This window comes from Dama dama, chromosome 20 (assembly GCF_033118175.1).
Source record: "Dama dama isolate Ldn47 chromosome 20, ASM3311817v1, whole genome shotgun sequence".
NCBI lineage: Eukaryota > Metazoa > Chordata > Mammalia > Artiodactyla > Cervidae > Dama > Dama dama.
Window position 1 is genome coordinate 2,299,029 of NC_083700.1, and position 20,543 is coordinate 2,319,571.

Sequence of the window (20,543 nt, forward strand, 5' to 3'; positions counted from 1 at the left end):
AATCCTGGAGTGATTTGTCATTCCCTCTTCCAGTGGATCCCGTTTTGTGAGAACTCTCCACTATGACCTGTCTGTCTTGGGTGGCCCCGCACCGCATCAGCTCATAGTTTCATTGACTTACGCAAGTCCCTTCGCCATGACAAGGCTGTGATCCATGAAGGGGCACTGAGGGCTCTGTAAATCTGACTTCCAACTCATCAAAATTAAAGGGAGAAAAGTTCCATACCAAAGAATCTTAGAGCTGAAAGACATGACCTCATTCAAAAGATTATAATACCAAAACAACATTGTAAAGCAATTATCCTCCAATTAAAGACAAAATAATAAAAAGAAATGGATTTTTAGAAGATAATAATATATGCAATCCCATGTTCACTGCTACTTTATTTACAGTAGCCTATAGTCAAGATATGGAAACAACCTAAGTGTCTGTCATTTAATAAATAGATAAAAAGATGCCATACTATATATTTATACATGTGTGTGTGTATAATTGACATTTATATCCATGCACACACAATGGAATATTATTCAGCCATAAAACAGAATGAAATCTTACCATTTGTGACAACATGGATGGACCTTGAGATCATTACGTTAAGTGAAATCAATCAGAAAGACAAATACTGTATAATCTCACTTATATGTGTAATCTTTAAAAACAAAAACAAAAAACCAAGCCCATGATATAGAGAACAGATTGATGGTTGCCAGAGGTGGGGGCTGGGTGAAGGGGGTCAAAGGGTACAAACTTCTAGTTTATAACTAAGTCCTGAGTATATAATGCACAGATTTCTTTTTCTTGGGCTTCAAAATCACTGCAGATGGTAACTGCAGCCACGAAATTAAAAGATAATTGCTCCTTAGAAAAAACGCTATGACAAATCTAGACAGCATACTAAAAAGCAGAGACATCACTTTGCTGACAAAGTCCATATAATGAAAGCTATAGTTTCTCCAGTAGTCATGTACAGATGTGAGAGTAGGACTGTAAAGAAGGCTGAGCACCAAATATAGATGCTTTTGAATTGTGGTGCTGGAGAAGACTCTTGAGAGTTCCTTGGAGGGCAAAGAGAACAAACCAGTCAATCCAAAAGGAAATCAACCCTGAATATTCACTGGAAGGACTGATGTTGAAGCTGAAGTTTCAACACTTTGGCCACCTGATGCAAAGAGCAAATTCACTGGAAAAGACCCTGATACTGAGGGCAGGAGAAGACAGAGAATGAGATGGTGGGATGGCATCCCCAAATCAATGGACATGAGTTTGAGCAAACTCTGGGAGATAGTGAAGGACAGGGAAGCCCGGCGTGCTGCAGTCCAAACCAATATAATGCACACCCTGGTGACTAAAGTAAAATAATACTATGCTGCATATTTGAAAGTTGCTAACAGAATAAATGCTGAAAGCTATCACAAGAAAAAAATTGTAAGTGTATAAGATGATGGATGTTAGCTAAACTTATTGTGGTGATCATTTCATAACATATAGAAATATGGAATCTTGTTGTACACTTGAAACTAATGTTATATGTCAATTATATCTCAATGAAATAATAAAATTACATGCCAAAAGGAAAAAAAAAAAAACAAAACCAGATTATAAGACCCAGATCCCATGGATATACAGTTAATCTGTGGAGATGGGATTGGAATCCAGTCCTCAAATCCTAGGTTGGAGTTCTTTCCACTAACCAAGTCCTGGTACTAACACCATAAGCACTAGGTACTGTCACTAAGACTATAGTATAGTACTAGCATGGAGTTACACTAGGACTACTAGAACTAATACCCAAGTCTGTATAAGCTAGACACTCAGCAGAATTATGAGTCTAAAATCTAAGGCGTAAATGGGATACTGAAACAAGCCCCCTTTCCTAGTCCAGAGAAAAGCATCCAGGCTCATGGTAGGAAGCGGAGAGAGTTGTGATAAAGTGCTGAAAGATGCTCCAGTACAAAAAAGGTCTCTTCTATGGGCAAAAATGGACATTGGAGGGAAGGGAGTTGAAAGGATGGAAAAAGGAGATAATGGAAGTTGAGGTAACAGTTCAGTTCAGTTGCTCAGTCATGTCCAACTCTGTGACCGCATGGACTGCAGCACGCCAGCTGCTGAGGTGTCAGCAATCTTTAAAAGGGTGCTCAGGGCTGGTGCACTGGGATGACCCAGAGGGATGGGATGGGGAGGGAGGTGGGAAGGGAGTTCAGGATAGGGAAACACATGTACACCCATGGAGGACTCAAGTCAATGTATGGCAAAACCAATACAATATTGTAAAGTAAAATAAATTAATTAAAAAATTATTAAAAAAAAAGAAAAAATATATATTATCAATACAAAAAAAGAGAAAGAAACCCCTGCCTCTCTAGGACTAATAACATTTTAATTCTCTATACGCAAGCCTATTCTCATACTACCTGAATGCAAAAAAACCAGGTAACAACCCTTCCTGGATACTTCCCTTCCTGCTGTATGTAGCACCCACAACACTTGGTGCATATCTCCACGGTCGCCTTTGCAAGCAGAAAGAAATACAGAATTTTTGCATTGAAAGACCAGGAGGTCTTTGCAAGAGGTACTCCCTAACTGTTCAGTTCCCTCACTGAGGTCACCAGCACCACACTGCAAGTTGCTGGAATGCACGGCTGTCTTACACATGCTCAACGCCTGGACGTGACAGGAACTCAGCAGCTGACTGTGCATGAGTAAACATGTTAACTCAGCCATCACCTCTTCCAGGAGTTGGTTTCCGAGTTGCTCGACTCCCACCCCAGGTTTGAGGTGGGTGTGCCTCATGCATGCCCTTACAGCACCTGCGTGGCTCTCACGGCTCTCACTGAAGGACTTTTTAGCTCCATATCAAAATTATCTGAAAACTCATTTGAGTCACTGATTAGACTGACCACTCTTCAAAGGGCAAAGAGTATGTCTTTTCTCTCTGTATTCTCAGCACCTATCAAAATACTTAGAAACCGCAGGTATTTGGTACATGCCTGGAGAATGGATGAATGAATGAATCAATACCACCAAAAAGGTGCCAAAAGAAATGCTAATAGAATAAGCACTCTTTATCACTGAGAGACCCAAAAGAGTCTCCAGGAAAATGCACTGCCTGCTCCTGGAGTATGTTCCCAGAGTGTCACCACAGTTCTGGCGTTTCTCACAGCTGCTGCTGCCGGAAAGGTTGAAATGCCACCCATATTCAGGAACAAAGACATAGTGAACCCTCAAGTCTTATTGCTAGATGGCACCTGTTGCTAAAATAGCAGCTGGTAAGCATTTTATTTTGTGCAAAACAATGAGGACAATAACAACAACAAAACAGTCTATTGCAGGAAGCTCCCTCACACTGACAATGGGAAATCAGGAGGCTAAATATACAGCAGAAAGAAATACAGAATTTTTGCATTGAAAGACCAGGAAGAAGCTGCTAGAGCCTGAGGGAAAAAAACCTGAAGTGTTGATTAGAAATTGCTCAGCCTGCATTAAAACAGAGAAACTGGTGGGGGGCAGGGGAGGGTGGATGGGAGGAGAGTAGGAGAAAAGGAGAGAAGTGAGAAGCGGGAGGAGAGAGAAAGGGAGGGAGGGGGAGAATGAATGTGTTTTTTTCCCCTCTGGCTCTCTGACTCATTTTTAATCTGTCCTTTCCTTTTTCCCTCCCTTTCCACCACCCCCTCAAGAGAAAATTCATTGATTGGGCTGGACTAAAATGTCTTACCTTTCCTCTCCTGGTTGCTCTGTGAACGAAGAGTCTGAATCCATCTCATCCTTGACTGCTCCTCTCTCCTCCCCGCCCCTCCCCAGCCGCCATTGTTAGCTCCTGCTCTTGGCTGAGACTGAAAGGCTTGTCCACCGTGGGATGAAAGGGAAGCGGAAGCTAGGACCAGGGGGTGCCAGTGGGAGATCAGTGGGATCTCTGGAGCCACCTCACTTGCAGAGCCTGGAAGTTCTGGCCCTCTGACAGCTGGGATGGCCCTGATAACCTGTTGCCTGTTTCCAGGCAGGAGCAATATCTCCAGGTGCCGATGGGAGAAGAACGGGCCCGGGGCTCGAGAGAACTGGGTTCTGGCACCTGCTCCAACACAAACTTGCTCTGTGAATATTGCTTTTCTGGGTCTCCATTTGTATAAATTGAGAGGACTGAACTAGACTGTTCCTTCCAGGGACCATTGCATTAAAAAGCTTTCAGCCCTCTAGCGTAGGCTATACCTTCCTCTTCTGCCCATGCCCTACAAGTCCTTAGAGAGCTTTTCTAGGGTACACCCCAGGGTGTCTAGAAGAGCATCTCTGAATCAAGGACCCCTCCGCAGATGCCTAGCAGACTTTAGGGAGGTGATAGAGGTTCAAGGCCAAAGTTCCCCTCAAATATGATAACTGAGAAGCAGAGGCAAATTAAGGACATTCAGAATCAGTAAGGGTAGAAGTGGAAGGCACTAGGAGGCCAAAGGAGTGGGGAGGCATGGATCAGCCAAACCCTGAAATTAGAGATGATTCAGATTTGAATAATGTGGGAGGGATGAACTCAGAGCAGCCAAGAGAAGTGGCTAACTCTGCTAAAGGCTCCCCCAAACCTAAACCTAGCAGGGGGCAAGAGCCAGTGTTAGGGACCCTTCATTAGGAATAGGAAAAAAACTGAGGCAATCTATAATCTTACTCCGAAACTAAGGGAAATAGTGGTTTTGTCTTTCTTCTTAACTGTATTATTGACCCTCTTTCAATCACTTGCCTTAGATTTTTAATCTTGTTCCTCTTTTCCTGCTGACTTGATTTTTCCCAGTCTTCAATGCCCCGAGAGGGGACACAACTTTATTTTTGGTGCTATTTTACACTTTCTCTCTTGCCCTTCACTGCCCCCTCTTGTCCTCACCTTTCTGCTCCATCACCTGGTTTCCAGTTTGCTTTGAATTGCTGCCTCAGACCCAGCCCCTGACTATCCAAGCCTTCCTAACCCCTCCATCCCCAGGCAGGGCTGCCCACCCCGCCTGGCCACCTGTCTCTCAGCCTCCCAGATCACCCTGTGGGAACACACCTTTGGAACTCGAGCCTTTCCAGATCCCAGGAGGGTGACAAGAAAGTTCACCAAAAGGGAGGGGGAAATATGGAGGTCCAAGCTCGATGAAGTGACTCTAACGCTAAAGAGAAACCCTGCCTTCTGAATATCTCTGCAAATTATCTTTATTAGGAGGCGTTTCCACTTGTTTATCGGAGGAAGGCTCTTCTCCTCTATGGAACCACTCCCCAAATGCTACCAAATGAGTGAGCGCAAGGCCCTCAACTCCACAACCAATCAAGCCTCCATCCCAGTCTCCTTCCTCATTCCAGCTCCCCTGCACCCCTGGGAGCCACAGAAGAATGCCCCTGGGGCTCCGGGTTCTCCAGGGAAGGAATCAAGGAGACACTCGTGTACCTCCAACCTCCAGAAAACTAGTTCTCTTAATTAATCAGTCTCCCCTGAGCTTTCATTTTTTTTTCCCAACCAGGTTTTCCCCAGGACTCACATAATACAAACTCCGGATAAGACTGAGGAGAACCGTGGAATGGAAAGGGAAATGCACATTGGCAAGAACAATCTCATATCTCGAATGAGTCAAAACACCTGCATCTCTGGCCGGCTCACTTGATTCTCTCGGCCTCCCCCATCATTCTAATACACACACACACAGAGACACAGACACACAGACACACACACACTCGGGCTTGTCTCGGCCTCCCCCATCATTCTAATACACACACACACAGCCCCCTCCCCCACTTACCACCATTCTGCCAAGCAGCTTTAAACACAGTCTGGGGGGAGCTGGGGATGGGGTGGGGAGGAGGGTGAGACTGTACCAGTACCGGAATACATGTCAAGTTATCCGTCTCGGTTGAAAATGTCTCTTACCTGTTAGCCAGAGGAGAGCAACCCAAGCCATCACGACTCTGTCCATTTCCCCCAACTTCCCATCCAGATTAAGGAGTGAGGGAAGTAGGAAGCGGCAGAGATGGAGGATCTATGTAACCGAGCGGCGGAGCCGCGGCGCCGGGTGCGAGCGGGGCCCCGGCGGCCCTGGGCGCAGCCTCCCGCCGGCCCGGCAGCGCAGGCGGGGCCCCGGCGGCCCTGGGTGCAGCCTCCCGCCGGCCCGGCAGCGCCGCAGGCTGCACGCGCGTTGCCGCGGGCTCCCGGAGTCCGCCCCGCGCTCGGCGGCGCCTGCCCAGCCCGCTAGCGCACCCGCACGCTCGGGCAGCGCAGCCCGCCGAGTGCCTTCCCGCCGCAGCGCACGCCGCGCGGGGGAGCTCAGCCGCCGGCCCCCGCCCCGCCGCCCCGGGCCTGCCAAAGTTTCTCCGTCACGCGCACGCCCCTGCGGCCGGGAGGTCAGGGCCGAGAGACAAAGTACAAGGGGGCGGAGGTGCGGAGGAGGCGGCTGGGCGGGCTGCGCCGAGCGGGGAGCGATCAGCGCCGGCAGCTCCTAGCGAAGCCAGCGTTCGGGACCAGAGCCAGAAGCGGGGTTGTGGACTCGAGGAGGGAGTCTGGGTACGCACGTGGCCAGGGCCATTCTGACTGGGAGAGAGGGACCTGCGGCGACTTGGCATAACTTGTTGGCGAGGGTGTGGGCTTTCACTGAACCCCCTTGCCCCACCCCCATCCTGATCCCTTATTAACAATGCCCAAAACCAAGGGGCTCCGCAGAATTGGAAAAGGTATGCGAGAACCTGCATCCAAACTTTCTTCTTTTAAAACGTTATGAGGTTAAAACATTATGACATAAGGGCATGCAGCTCTTTAACAGAAAATATGTAAATATAGAATGAACTGAACAATTATACGGCTCACATTTGTCCAGCATGTAATCACTTCTCGGCCTTTTGTCTACAAAAGGGTGCACTTGTGGCTCAGATGGTAAAGAATCGGCGTTCGATCCCTGGGTAGGGAAGATCCCCTGGAGTAAGAAATAGGTACCCACTCCAGTATTCTTGCCTGGAGAATTCCATGGACGGGGGAGCCTGGCGGGCTATAGTCCATGGACCCGCAAAGAGTCGGCCATGCCTGAGCGAATTTCACTTCCAGTTTGCAGGGCGTATTTAGATGGATCACTTCAGTCTTAAAAAGGATTTGTCTGTGTGTGTAGGAAAGGATCCTAAATGTACGTGTTTCGAGACGACCAAGAAATATATACATTAACAAACATGTATCAAGCATCTACTAGGTGCTAAGAGCCAAAGCTACAAAGATGAGGAAGGCAGATTTTCTGCCATTAAGGGGCCTCATCTTGGGTCCAGGAGAGGAAGGAAAATCAGACCATTAAACACAAAACAAATACTGGTGGTAAAGCAGAGCATATATTGATGGTGGAGGTATGGAGAAAGTGCCCCTGGAACATGAAGGAAGGAGCCATTCAGTGGGGGTGGGGAGTGGGGGGAGTAAGCAACACCAGTAAAAAATGAATTAATGTCTCAATTGGTGTTTATAGAATGGGCAGAATTTGTTATGTTGAGGGATTGGTGGTGAAAAGGGGACAGGACAGGGGAGTACTGGGCAGAGGAAAGAAAGGAGATGAGGCAGAAAGGTGTAAAATTGCTCTGAAAACAGAGTGGTTCTAGGCTTGAGGAGAGTTCCTGGAGAGAGACTCTACAACCTTTGGAATGAATGTACATATACATGAAATGAGGATGAGATGTGAATATCAGAAATGGTGAGGATTTACTCTGGTCTTTCATGGCTTCCAGACATCTCAATTCCCTTCTTATTGTAAAGGATGGAAGCTGAACTAGAGCTTGAAAGCCAAAAACTCCAGAGCAGTCTCACCAACCAGGAACCTTCTCACTCAGAGCTTTTTTTTTTTTTTTTTAAAGCAGGCCTCCCAAGCCCAAGCGGACAAGTCAGACTACAACATGGTGGATCATCTGATTAAGCGAAGGGCAGGCTGCTTGGAAGCCTATACTGGAATTGCCGAGGAATTGATGGGAAACAAGGAGAATGTACACCCAGATGTGATGCTGGTGCAACCCAGAGTAGAATTTATCCTGTCTTTCCTTGATCACTCAGAGCTTTTTGAACCAGGAGCACGTGAGGCAAGAAGCAGAATCAGTGGAGAATCGGTTTTGCCACCGAGGGGACAGCAGCCTCCAGTGTTCACAGGTCAACGGTGGCAGATAGCAGGCCATCAGACTACTCTGAGGTGAGATCTTGGCTGTGTTCTTGGTTGCAAAGCCTCTCTGAGTTCCAGTTCATTTTCTGCACCTGGTTCTTCAGGCTTTTCAGCAATTCTGTGAGCTATGCAATGTCCCCTTGTACATTCCCTCTTTGCTTGATTTAGCCAGAGATGATTTCTGAAGTTTGCAATTAAGAACCCTAACTAAGATACTGTGTGAGAGAAATGTGAGGGATTGTTTTCTTTCAGATACAAAAATTAAGAAAGAAAATAGAAATAAAGGAGATACGTAACAATTATTGGTTTAGATGCTCAGTTGTGTCCAACTCTTGTGACCTCATGAACTGTAGCCTGCCAGGCTACTCTGTCCATGGGATTTGCAGTTCCATTAGGTTCTAGACATAGTCCTAGATGTTTTACAAGCTATCTCGATTAATCCAAATCAGGAAACTCGGGCATAGGGAATTTAACTTCTCTAAGATCAGCTACCTAATAAATGGCAGTGGTTAGATTTGAGCTAAGACTTTTAAAAAATAATTTACTTTTAAAATTGAAGGATATTGCTTTAGAGAATTTTGCTGTTTTCTGTCAAACATCAACATGAATCAGCCACAGGTACACATATGTCCTCTCCCTCTTGAATCTCCCTCCCGTCTTCCTCCCCATCCCACCCTTCTGGGTTCTTACAGAGCCCCAGCTTCAGTTCCCTGAGTCATAGAGCAAATTCCCATTGGCTATGTGTTTTACATATGGTAATGTGAGTTGCCAACTTACTCTCTCACCCTCTCCTCCACCACACCCTGAGTTCATAAGTCTGTTATCTATGTGTGTTTCTCCAAGGCTGCCTTGTAAATAAATTCATTGGTAGCATCTTTCTAGATTCTATATATATGCATGAGTATACAATATATATCTTTCTCTTTCTGACTTCAGTTCACTTCAGTTCAGTCGCTCAGTCATGTCCGACTCTTTGTGACCCCATGAACCTCAGCACGCCAGGCCTCCCTGTCCAAAACCAACTCCCGGAGTCCACCCAAACCCATGCCCATTGAGTCAATGATGCCATCCAACCATCTCATCCTCTGTCGTCTCCTTCTCCTCCTGCCCTCAATCTTTCCCAGCATCAGGGTCTTTTCAAATGAGTCAGCTCTTCGCATCAGGTGGCCAAAGTATTGGAGTTTCAGCTTCAACATCAGTCCTTCCAATGAACACCCAGGACTGATCTCCTCTAGGATGGACTGGCTGGATCTGCTTGCAGACCAAGGGACTCTCAAGAGTCTTCTTCAACACCACAGTTCAAAAGCATTAATTCCTCGGTGCTCAGCTTTCTTTATAGTCCAACTCTCACATCCGTACATGACTCCTGGAAAAACCATAGCCTTGATTAGACACACCTCTGTTGGGAAAGTAATGTCTCTGCTTTTTAATATGCTATCCATGTTGGTCATAATTTTCCTTCCAAGGAGTAAGTGTCTTTTAATCTCATGGCTGCAGTCACCATCTGCAGTGATTTTGGAGCCCCCAAAAATAAAGTCAGCCACTGTTTCTACTGTTTCCCCATCTATTTCCCATGAAGTGATGGGACCAGATGCCGTGATCTTAGTTTTCTGAATGTTGAGCTTTAAGCCAACTTTTTCACTCTCCTCTTTCACTTTCATCAAGAGGCTTTTTAGTTCTTCTTCACTTTCTGCCATAAAGGTGGTGTCATCTGCATATCTGAGGTTATTGATATTTCTCCCAGCAATCTTGATTCCAGCTTGTGCTTCCTCCAGCCCAGAGTTTCTCATGATGTACTCTGCATATAAGTTAAATAAGCAGGGTGACAATATACAGCCTTGACATACTCCTCTTCCTATTTGGAACCAGTCTGTTGTTCCATGTCCAGTTCTAACTGTGGCTTCCTGACCTGCATACAGGTTTCTCAGGAGGCAGGTCAGGTGGTCTGGTATTCCCATCTCTTTCAGAATTTTCCACAGTTTCTTGTGATCCACACAGCCAAAGGCTTTGGCATAGTCAATAAAGCAGAAATAGATGTTTTTGTGGAACTCTCTTGCTTTTTGGATGATCCAGTGGATGTTGGCAATTTGATCTCTGGTTCCTCTATGCCTTTTCTAAAACCAGCTTGAACATCTGGAAATTCACGGTTCACGTATTGTTAAAGCCTGGCTTGGGGAATTTTGAGCATTACTGTAGTAGTGTGTGAGATGAGTACAATTGTGAGGTAGTTTCAGCTTTCTTTGGCATTGCCTTTCTTTGGGATTGGAATGAAAACTGACCTTTTCCAGTCCTGTGGTGACTGCTGAGTTTTCCAAATTTGCTGACATATTGAATGCAGCACTTTCACAGCATCATCTTTCAGGATTTGAAATCACTCAACTGGAATTCCATCATCTCCACTAGCTTTGTTCATAGTGATGCTTCCTAAGGCCCACTTGACTTCACATTCCAGGATGTCTGGTTCTAGGTGAGTGATCACACCATCGTGATTATCTGGGTCATGAAGATCTTTTCTGTACAGTTCTTCTGTGTATTCTTGCCATCTCTTCTTAATAACTTCTGCTTAATATCTTTCTGACTTATGTCACTCTATATAATAGACTCTAGGTTCATCCACCTCATTAGAACTTAGAAGTGTTCCTTTTTATGGTTGAGTAATATTCCATTGTGCATCTATACCACAGCTTCTTTATCCATTCATCTTTCAATGGACATCTAGGTTGCTTCCATGTAGATTTGAACTGAGATCTATTAACGGCAAAGCATATGCCCTTTGCATTATGACAGGGACATCTAGACCAGAGGGTTGACATAACGAGGTATGTTTATTGTCTACAAGTTATTTATGCACACATACTGAGTATGTGTCTGTGTGCTGGTGGGCACGTGCACACAAAGCATGAAAGAGAGTCTCAATAATGTTTAGTATCTAAGCATACGTAACAAGGATATTTTATGCAAAACTTGAAAGATGGTGCTGTGAACATGCTGCACTCAATATATCAGCAAATTTGGAAACCTCTGCAGTTGCTACGGGACTGGAAAAGGTCAGTTTTCATTCCAATCCCAAAGAAAGGCAATGCCAAAGAATACTCAAACTACCACACAATTGCACTCATCTCACACGCTAGTAAAGTAATGTTCAAAATTCTCCAAGCCAGGCCTCAGCAATACGTGAACCTCTGAACTTCCAGATGTTCAAGCTGGTTTTAGAAAAGGCAGAGGAACCAGAGATCAAATTGCCAACATCTGCTGGATCATCGAAAAAGCAAGAGAGTTCCACAAAAACATCTATTTCTGCTTTATTGACTATGCCAAAGCCTTTGGCTGTGTGGCTCACAATAAACTGGAAAATTCTGAAAGAGATGGGAATACCAGACCACCTGACCTGCCTCCTGAGAAACCTGTATGCAGGTCAGGAAGCCACAGTTAGAACTGGACATGGAACAACAGACTAGTTCCAAATAGGAAGAGGAGTATGTCAAGGCTGTATATTGTCACCCTGCTTATTTAACTTATATGCAGAGTACATCATGAGAAACACTGGGCTGGAGGAAGCACAAGCTGGAATCAAGATTGCTGGGAGAAATATCAATAACCTCAGATATGCAGATGACACCACCTTTATGGCAGAAAGTGAAGAAGAACTAAAGAGCCTCTTGATGAAAGTGAAAGAGGAGAGTGAAAAAGTTGGCTTAAAGCTCAACATTCAGAAAACTAAGATCATGGCATCTGGTCCCATCACTTCATGGGAAATAGATGGGGGAACAGTAGAAACAGTGGCTGACTTTATTTTTGGGGGCTCCAAAATCTCTGCAGACGGTGACTGCAGCCATGAGATTAAAAGACGCTTACTCCTTGGAAGGAAAGTTATGACCAACCTAGACAGCATATTAAAAAGCAGAGACATTACTTTCCCAACAAAGGTGTGTCTAATCAAGGCTATGGTTTTTCCAATAGTCATGTACGGATGTGAGAGTTGGACTATAAAGAAAGCTGAGCACCGAGGAATTAATGCTTTTGAACTGTGGTGTTGAAGAAGACTCTTGAGAGTCCCTTGGTCTGCAAGCAGATCCAGCCAGTCCATCCTAGAGGAGATCAGTCCTGGGTGTTCATTGGAAGGACTGATGTTGAAGCTGAAACTCCAATACTTTGGCCACCTGATGCGAAGAGCTGACTCATTTGAAAAGACCTTGATGCTGGGAAAGATTGAGGGCAGGAGGAGAAGGAGACGACAGAGGATGAGATGGTTGGATGGCATCATTGACTCAATGGGCATGGGTTTGGGTGGACTCCAGGAGTTGGTTTTGGACAGGGAGGCCTGGCGTGCTGAGGTTCATGGGGTCACAAAGAGTCAGACATGACTGAGCGACTGAACTGAAGTGAACTGGGCATAAGAGCTGAGAAATTGCAAATGGGAGGTGGACTGGATGAAGGAAACCTGGATTTACATGTAAGGTGGAAAGTGAAAGCCCATAAAGGTGAGCTTTGAATGTGTGCTTATAGTTTGTACATCAGCAAGGAGTCTGGACACTGGGAAAAGAGCTTGTGCCAGGATTTATCATAGGACACGGGAACTTTGTCCACCTTCCTGGGAATTTGTTTTCTGTGTAGGGCCCTGCTTGTCTGTCTTCTAAGTAGGGAGGTACAGCTGTTCAGGAAGTGCCTGAATGGATGTGGTCTGGGCCATCCCTAAGGGGATTCTACTGCTGTTGTTTAGTCACTTAGTCATGTCTGACTCTTTGCAACCCCAGGCTCCTCTGTCCAAGGGATTTCCCAGGTAAGAATACTGGAGTGGGCTGCCGTTTTCTTCTCCAGGAAGAACTGCTAAACTGGACTAAGTTACAGTTTATGCCCCTCCCCAATACACATATTATTACCAAGGTAATGGAGGGTTACAAGGAACTTTAGGTACACCCAATGATTAGCAACATGCAACCTAAAGACAGAGGTAAGAGGAGGTTGAGACAATGGCATTATTTTGCTGAATTGGTGTTCATAGCAGGATATGCCACTAGAACCCTGATACTCTTCCAAGCGTGGTTTTTTAATTTCCAGTGTCAGAATCACATGAAGTGTTTGCTTAAATGCAGGTTCCCAGGCTCTACTAAAAACTTTGAGGTCAGAAACTTTGGGTGGGATCTGGAAATCTGCATTTTAACCACCTTCTTCACATGCTTCTAAAGCTCACTAATGTTTAAGAAGCCCTACTTAATCACTTTCTTTGTTTTCTGGGGAAGATGTTGACTTGATGTTTGCCAATGAGCCTCAGATTCAGATCCAGTTAATCTCTAATTATTTATCCTGGTCAAATAGGACAGGACTCCCATAGAGATGCATCTTTCACCACCAAAGGAAGGGTCTGGATCCCCAACACTTCAAACTTTCTCCTGCAACCCAGAGACAAAAATGTCAGAACATAGGCCCGTGTGGGACCAGATCAGGATTCCTAGGAAGCCACAGCTGGAATTGTGTATGATAGGAAGAGGGTGTGGACTGACCGGTGGCTTCAGCAAAGCTGCACCCTTTAGAACAGAATTAGGACATGGAGAAAAGAGAAGTGAACCACCGCAAGGAGACAGGCTGGTAGCCGGTAGCAACCACATAGTTATAAATATAATGCAGCTGAATCCTCTTTAAAACATGATTTCATTGCAGGCACATAGGCATGTATGCACATGAATTCTGAGAAATGTAGGTCTTTTTAAAGCACACAGATAATATCGCATTTCTGCTTCTGTCCGATCTGGTCTTCCAGGAGGAATCTATGAGGTGTGACCTTCAAACAGATACTGTGTTTCTTATCTGAGTTTTGTTTCTCTTCCTTCCCTTGTGCTGCCTTTTCAGTTTATCTTTCCCATCCCTCATCTCTTCAAAACCACCTTCAATGAATTATAATTTTTTTTAAAAAGTCTAAATTAATGTGAGAAACTAAATAAATAAATAAATATGATCAAACAAATACTGAAGACTCTAAGCACCCTGTACTAGAAACTGGAAACATTTTCAATCTCAAAGCCCTTTCATATTGAAGAATAGATTGTTTCATTAAGAAAATGCTTTAAAGAAAGGAAATGCAAATATAAAGTGCATGATGCCAAAGAATTTTAAAAAAGCTGTACTGCCAAGAACAGTAAAAGATTGGGGGAACATACTGAAAATTTCATGAACTTGAAGCAGATTTAACCCAAGAACCTGCTGTCTCAGGCTTCAAATAAAACTGCAGTGGTTCTAGGGGCAGGGTGGTACAGAATTAGATGATGTCAGCTTGCCTCATCCTGAGGCCAGACCCCACCAACAGTAGGCACCCCCCACCTGGGTTAGCTCTCTATGTTTTCCCCACAGAGGTCCATCCAAGGATAATGTGCAGGGGAAAAGAGCAGAACATCAAATTATATTTAGAGCACGGTCCCAAATATGGAAAATGCATTTAAAGGAGTCAATGGAAATGACAAAAGAGTAATAGTGGTTATACCAGGGAGTACAGTCATTCCTTTGTATTTTCTTCTTTAGATTTTCTGTATACCCTAATAGTTCTACAATGTAGAAACTGTTGCTTAGACAGTAGGTACAGCTATGCCACAATTTACTCAGTCTCTGGGACATCCCTGGAGGAAGGAGAGAGCCAGCAAGAAGAGATGACGGGTTTTGTCAGGCCTGTATCGTTAGCCAGATAAAAGCGCCCAATGTATACCTGCTCTCATTCTGTCTCAGTCATGAGCTGTTAATCCAGTTAATTATGAGTGGTTGAAGCCCTGGGAGCCCTTACTGACTGACAGTTCAACCTATAATTTTTCTGAGTGACAAAGCCAAACATGAAGTAAGTCTGCTGCTCTTTTATGAGCCCTATCTTTGGTTTTTGCTTTTGTTTCTGTTTTTGTTTCAGTGTTAGCATCCTTTGGAAATCAGAACGGCATTGACAGACCCCCAAATTAGCAGCAGAGCAGATTCCAGTAATCAAGCAGCATCCTTTAGCCCAAAGGGGGAATGATGAAGGGAGCCTGTCTTCCTGTGTTTTATCAATTCTTTGGGTTCTAGGTCTTGGTGATTAAGCTAGAAGATTGCTTCTCAGCCCTAAACATTCTCCTGGAGGCCTTCTCACTTGGCACAGGTCTAAGATGGACCCTAAGGGCAGGAAGTGAATAAGTATGTCGTCCAATCACCTCACCCCCAGAAAACAGGCAGGTAAGGCAATTGGGAAAACAGAACCAGAACACTGAACATCATGAAAGGAAGCTGCTCAAACAACAGAAGGGTCATTTGTGGGCTCTTGAAAACTAGTGTTAAGAAACAGCAGCCTTGACTTCTGTGTTGGAGTTATAGCATGAAGCTGTCTCATAGATTGTTAATTCTGTACTCCTTTCCCAATCCTGAGTGAATTCCCCGTACACAAAGATGATCAAGATGTTTTCTCTCTGATTTCAACCTGTTCCAAGGCCTATGTCCCTTTTCCTCATCTTCTCTTCTCTCTTTCTTGAATTCATTCATTTATTTATTCCATACACATTCATTGAGCACCTACTATATTTCAGACACTATGCTGCCCAGAAATTCAAGATGAGTAGGTATTCTAAGATGGATGAGTCACAGCCTCTTCTGTCAAAGAGCTTTCAATTGAGCCGTAGCCGTATGTGGGTGTGGCTGTGTGTGTGTGTGTTGGGGCGGGTGAGACAGACACATGGCCTTTGAATGTGATAGTGTGGCAGGACCAACATAGGGACATTTGTGGGTATGGTGGGAGCACAAAGGGAGAGGGGTCAGTTACCTGTGGGGGTGCCAGGCAGAGGTGTCATCATGAAAAGGTGACCCCTGAGCTAAGTCCTAAACATGATCTGGGCAGAGTTTCTAAAAGCAGAAATGGAGCAAAAGGTAGAGCAGATGCACAAGCAATGGGCTGAGGTGAGAGTGGGGCCTACTGCCAGGAGTGTGAGTCAGCAATGAGGCTGGAAAGGCAGGCTGAGGTCAGAACAAGGGGAGCCAGCCTACAGGCCTGGACTTAACTCTGTAGGCAATGGACCACCATAAGGATATCTAAGCAGAAAAACAAGATCAGATGTATATTTCACCCAAGTTATTGCAGCCACAGGATGTAGGATATATTGGTGGAAAGAGAGACAACAGGCAGGGGCCTCTTCAGGGGGAGAGCTCATCATAAGAACCCAGGAAGGAACAAGCACCAGAACTCAGCTCTAGGGTGGCAGGAATGGGAAGGGAACTGTACGTGAGAGAGACACTACAGGGAGACACAGGAGGTGGAAGCACATGACCTGACAAGAGGTTGTATGTGTACAGACTGAGCAAGTTGAGAAATCAGCCAGACTTAAGGCTGAGTGACTCAGGAATGTGGTGTGAATTCGGGCAACATCTAGAGAGGATGGGGAGCTTGGAAATTCCCCTTTTTTGCATTGGCAAAGCATTGTATAATAAACATCCTTGAGCATCTATAATGAACAGCTTGGAATACTCGTGTTAAAGAAGCAGGGATCTCACAGAGGTCAGAGCCATTCATGGGCTGTGTGACCTCGGGAAGCCCCAATTTCCCATTCTGCAAAATGCAGAAGATCATAGAATCCATTTCATGGGGTTGTTATGGAGGGGAGAGATCAGATAACCCCTGTGCAGTGTTTAGCAGGGAGTCTGACACAATAGCTTTCAATGAATGTTAGCTATTATTACTATTATTAGCACAGGTTGGAGGATGCACTCTATACTATCAGGGCCTTAATTTAAATTAGCATCAGGAAAAAATAGCATAAGAAAAAGTTCTCTTAAAATGCTATGTTTTCTGGGGTGGTTTCATACTCACTTGGCTGAAAATCACACCTCATAATTAATATTTTTAAAAAGTAGAAGCCATCCATATTTCTAATGGCTTCTCTCCCATTTAGACTGAAATCCAAAATTCTTAGACTGACTTTGTAAGCCCTGTATGATTTGGCCCAAGCTCCCTCTGTAATATCCTCTCTGAGCCCCTCCCCCGCCTTGCTCACTTCACTCCAACTACAGACTAATTTAGCTATTCCTCAGACATCCCTGACACGTGTCCACCTTGGAGTCTTTGCACTTGCTATTCCCTTGATTGGGAGTGATCTTTGCCTGGTATCTTCATGGTTTGCTTCCTCACTTCCAGAGTTTACTTAAATGTCATTTCCTCAAATAGGGCCTTTTCTGACCACGCTAAAGTTATACCCTCCATCAATCCCTATTTCCTTATCCTGCATTGTCTTTCTTCATTGGACTTATTGTCCAATAAAATGTTCAGATAACATATTATATACATAGTTATTATTTATCTTTATTTTCTGCCTTCCTCATTATGTTATAAGCTTTGTTCTGTTCTACTTATTATTGTGCCTGAAGTAGAGCCTGGCACTGCATAGACTTGGAACAAACATTTATTAAGTGAATGAAGCACTTCCTCTTGGAAACTCTTAGTTTCCCTAGTTTTCTCCCTGCTTCCTCAGACATCCCGTCTTCCTTACTTTCACTAAGTTTTCTTTTTCTAGTGAAAGTCGCTCAGTCTTGTCCGACTCTTTGCGACCCCATGGACTATTCAGTCCATGGAATTTCCCAGGCCAGAATACTGGAGTGGGTAACCTTTCTCTTCTCCAGGGGATCTTCCCAACCCAGGGATCAAACCCAAGTCTCCCACATTGCAGGCGGGTTCTCTACCAGCTGAGTCACCAGGGAAGCCCAAGAATACTGGAGTGGGTAGCCTATCCCTTCTCCAGGGGATCTTCCTGACCCAGGAATCGAACCGGGGTCTCCTCTTTTGCAGGGGATTCTTTACCAGCTAAGCTACCAGGGAAGCCCCATTCTTTTTCTAGTTCAGTCGCTAAGTCATGTCCAATTCTTTGCAACCCCATGGACTGCAGCACGCCAGGCCTCCCTGTCTATCACCAACTCCTGGAATTTACTCAGACTCATGTCCATCGAGTCGGTGATGCCATCAACCATCTCATCCTCTGTCATCCCCTTCTCCTCCTGCCCTCAGTCCTTCCCAGCATGAGTGTCTTTTCCAGTGAGTCAGTTCTTGGCACCAGGTGGCCAAAGTACTGGAGTTTCAGCTTTAGCATCAGTCCTTCCAATGAATATTCAGGACTGATTTCCTTTAGGATGGACGGGTTAGATCTCCTTGCTGTCCAAGGGATTCTCAAGAGTCTTCTCCAACACCACAATTCAAAAGCATCAGTTCTTTGGCACTCAGCTTTCTCTAGTCCAGCTCTCACATCCATACATGACTGCTGGAAAAACCATAGCTTTGACTAGATGGACCTTTGTTGACAAAGTAATGTTTCTGCTTTTTAATATGCTGTCTAGGTTGGTCATAACTTTTCTTCCAAGAAGCAAGCATCTTTTAATTTCATACTGCAGTCACCATCTGCAGTGATTTTGGAGCCTAAAAAAATAAAGTCAGCCACTGCTTCCACTGTTTCCCCATCTATTTGCCATGAAGTGATGGGACCGGATGCCCAGCTGGCTTCTAAATGCTGGTATTCCTCAGGACTCCATCGTGGGTCCTTTTTTGTCTCTTCACTCTCAGCCTAGTGATCTCATCCGTTTCCATGAGTCTGTGTCCCGCTCTGCATGGCTTACTTCCAGATTCTTTGTTAGCCCAGAACTCCAGATAGATAGCTGATTGGCCGCTTGGCATCTGTACTCGAATGTGTAATAGGCATTTCAAAGTGAACACACCCACAACTGGGTTCTTGACTCCCCTGTCCTTGCCTTGCATGTCACAAACAAAAGCCTGCCACCCTGTAGAATTTCTGAATAGGAAGATCCATGTGGCTGCTCAGAGGGGAGCACTATCCTGTTTACATAGGACCTTACTTAAGTAAAACCAGAAAAAAATCAGTTGTAACAAAGAAGGAGAGGAGCAAATAATGGTATTATGAGGAGCAGACTCTCTTTGGTACTAATACAGTCCTTGCTGTTTTAGAAAAAGACACCACTTGCCACTGTGTTACTCAAATCAAAATCCTAGTATTCCTCCCTTTCTCTCACTTCTATAACCAATCCTAGTTATATTTTTATAGTTCTATTTTTCCACAAAGTACAATTAAAACCATGGTCACCTCTCCATGTCTGCTCCATGTCTCTGTTCTAGGTCATCGTCATTTCACATGGACTCCTTAAGGAAGCTTTTAACTAATCTCCTCATGCCCATTCTTGATTTGAAACTGTTCTCCGACTAGCATCAAGAGTGACCTTCTTAAACTCTAAACCATGTGACACTTAAAAAATCTCTTAAATGATCACCAACATCCTTAGGATAATACTTGAACCCCTGATACTGGCCATGTTCAAGTCCTTGCTGGTCACTCCATCCTAAGTACCACACTCCACCTGACTGGATACACTTCGGCAACACCAACCAATCTTCTGTTTGTTCTGAGGATTCACCAAGCTCTTTATTGTGTGAGGCTTTTTCACACACTGTTCCCTCCGTCTGGAATGCACTTCTTCAACTCTTAACATGACTAGCTCCATACCTTTGCATTCTTTCTCATTTTGAATGACATCTCAGAAAGATTTGCCTCTGATCACCTATCTAAACATTTAACAGTTAAACCCAAGTATTATTTTAAGTGTTTAAGATAAAGCAATCTGAGCCAAGATGGAGTAACAGGAAATGAATTTATCAACTGTTCAAAATATATGAAACAATCTTTTCAGAAACTGGACATCAGGGAGCAGAGGCGAATAATCCCTGAAAGAACAGAAGCAAACAGAGTGAGCCCTGTGATTGCCCCAGGTTGCTGCTCCAAGAGAGTATCCAGAATGCAGAATCAAGAGTAGTAACCTAGGCAGAGCACTGTGGTCTCCTTGAGAGATGGAGTTTGTTGTCTAGGCAGGCCAAGGCGGCTAGAGTTCACAGGGCAGAGTACCAGACAAAGAGAGCAGCGCGAAGAAGAGCTCTGGAAATCTGCTGAGGATCTCCCTTGGAGCTGCAGCTGAATACTGATCAGTGCGTGTGTGGGAGGAAACTATACAGTGCCAGGGAAAGAACAACCTGAAAGGACTGGAAGGAACAATCCTTGAAATTCACACAGGGCCAGAAATAGTCTGTTTCCATTAGCCAAAGTGGAAAAACCTGCAAATTCATGGGTTCTCAGACACAGTATTCAGAAACATGTTTTATCAGCAGAGGAGAAAATTAGTCCTAAAGGTTGCTCTAAATCTGAATAACTAAGCATAAAAGCAACCCTCAAAAGGAGGTAAAACCAGACTCAAATTGTGTCCAAAAACATAACACAAAGCACAGGAATATTTATTAGAAAAATATGCAGCATCCAATAGGGTAAAATTTACAATGGTCATCCAACCAAATATTGCCAAGCTTACAAAGAAGCAGGACAAAATAAAACCCGTAATAATAAGAAAAATCAACCAGTAGAAACAGACCCAGAAAT

At 44.6% G+C, this 20,543-nt stretch overlaps 1 protein-coding gene across 1 annotated transcript in view; it reads right to left on the reverse strand.

Annotated features, from left to right (window-relative positions):
* ILDR2 (immunoglobulin like domain containing receptor 2) overlaps nucleotides 1-2,794 on the reverse strand; it is a 59,379-nt gene extending 56,585 nt beyond the window's left edge. Inside the window, exon 1 of the mRNA XM_061121770.1 lies at nucleotides 2,602-2,794. Coding sequence (XP_060977753.1) covers nucleotides 2,602-2,794 — 193 coding nt within the window. The remainder of the gene's footprint in view (nucleotides 1-2,601) is intronic.
* Between the last annotated feature and the right edge of the window lie 17,749 nt (nucleotides 2,795-20,543).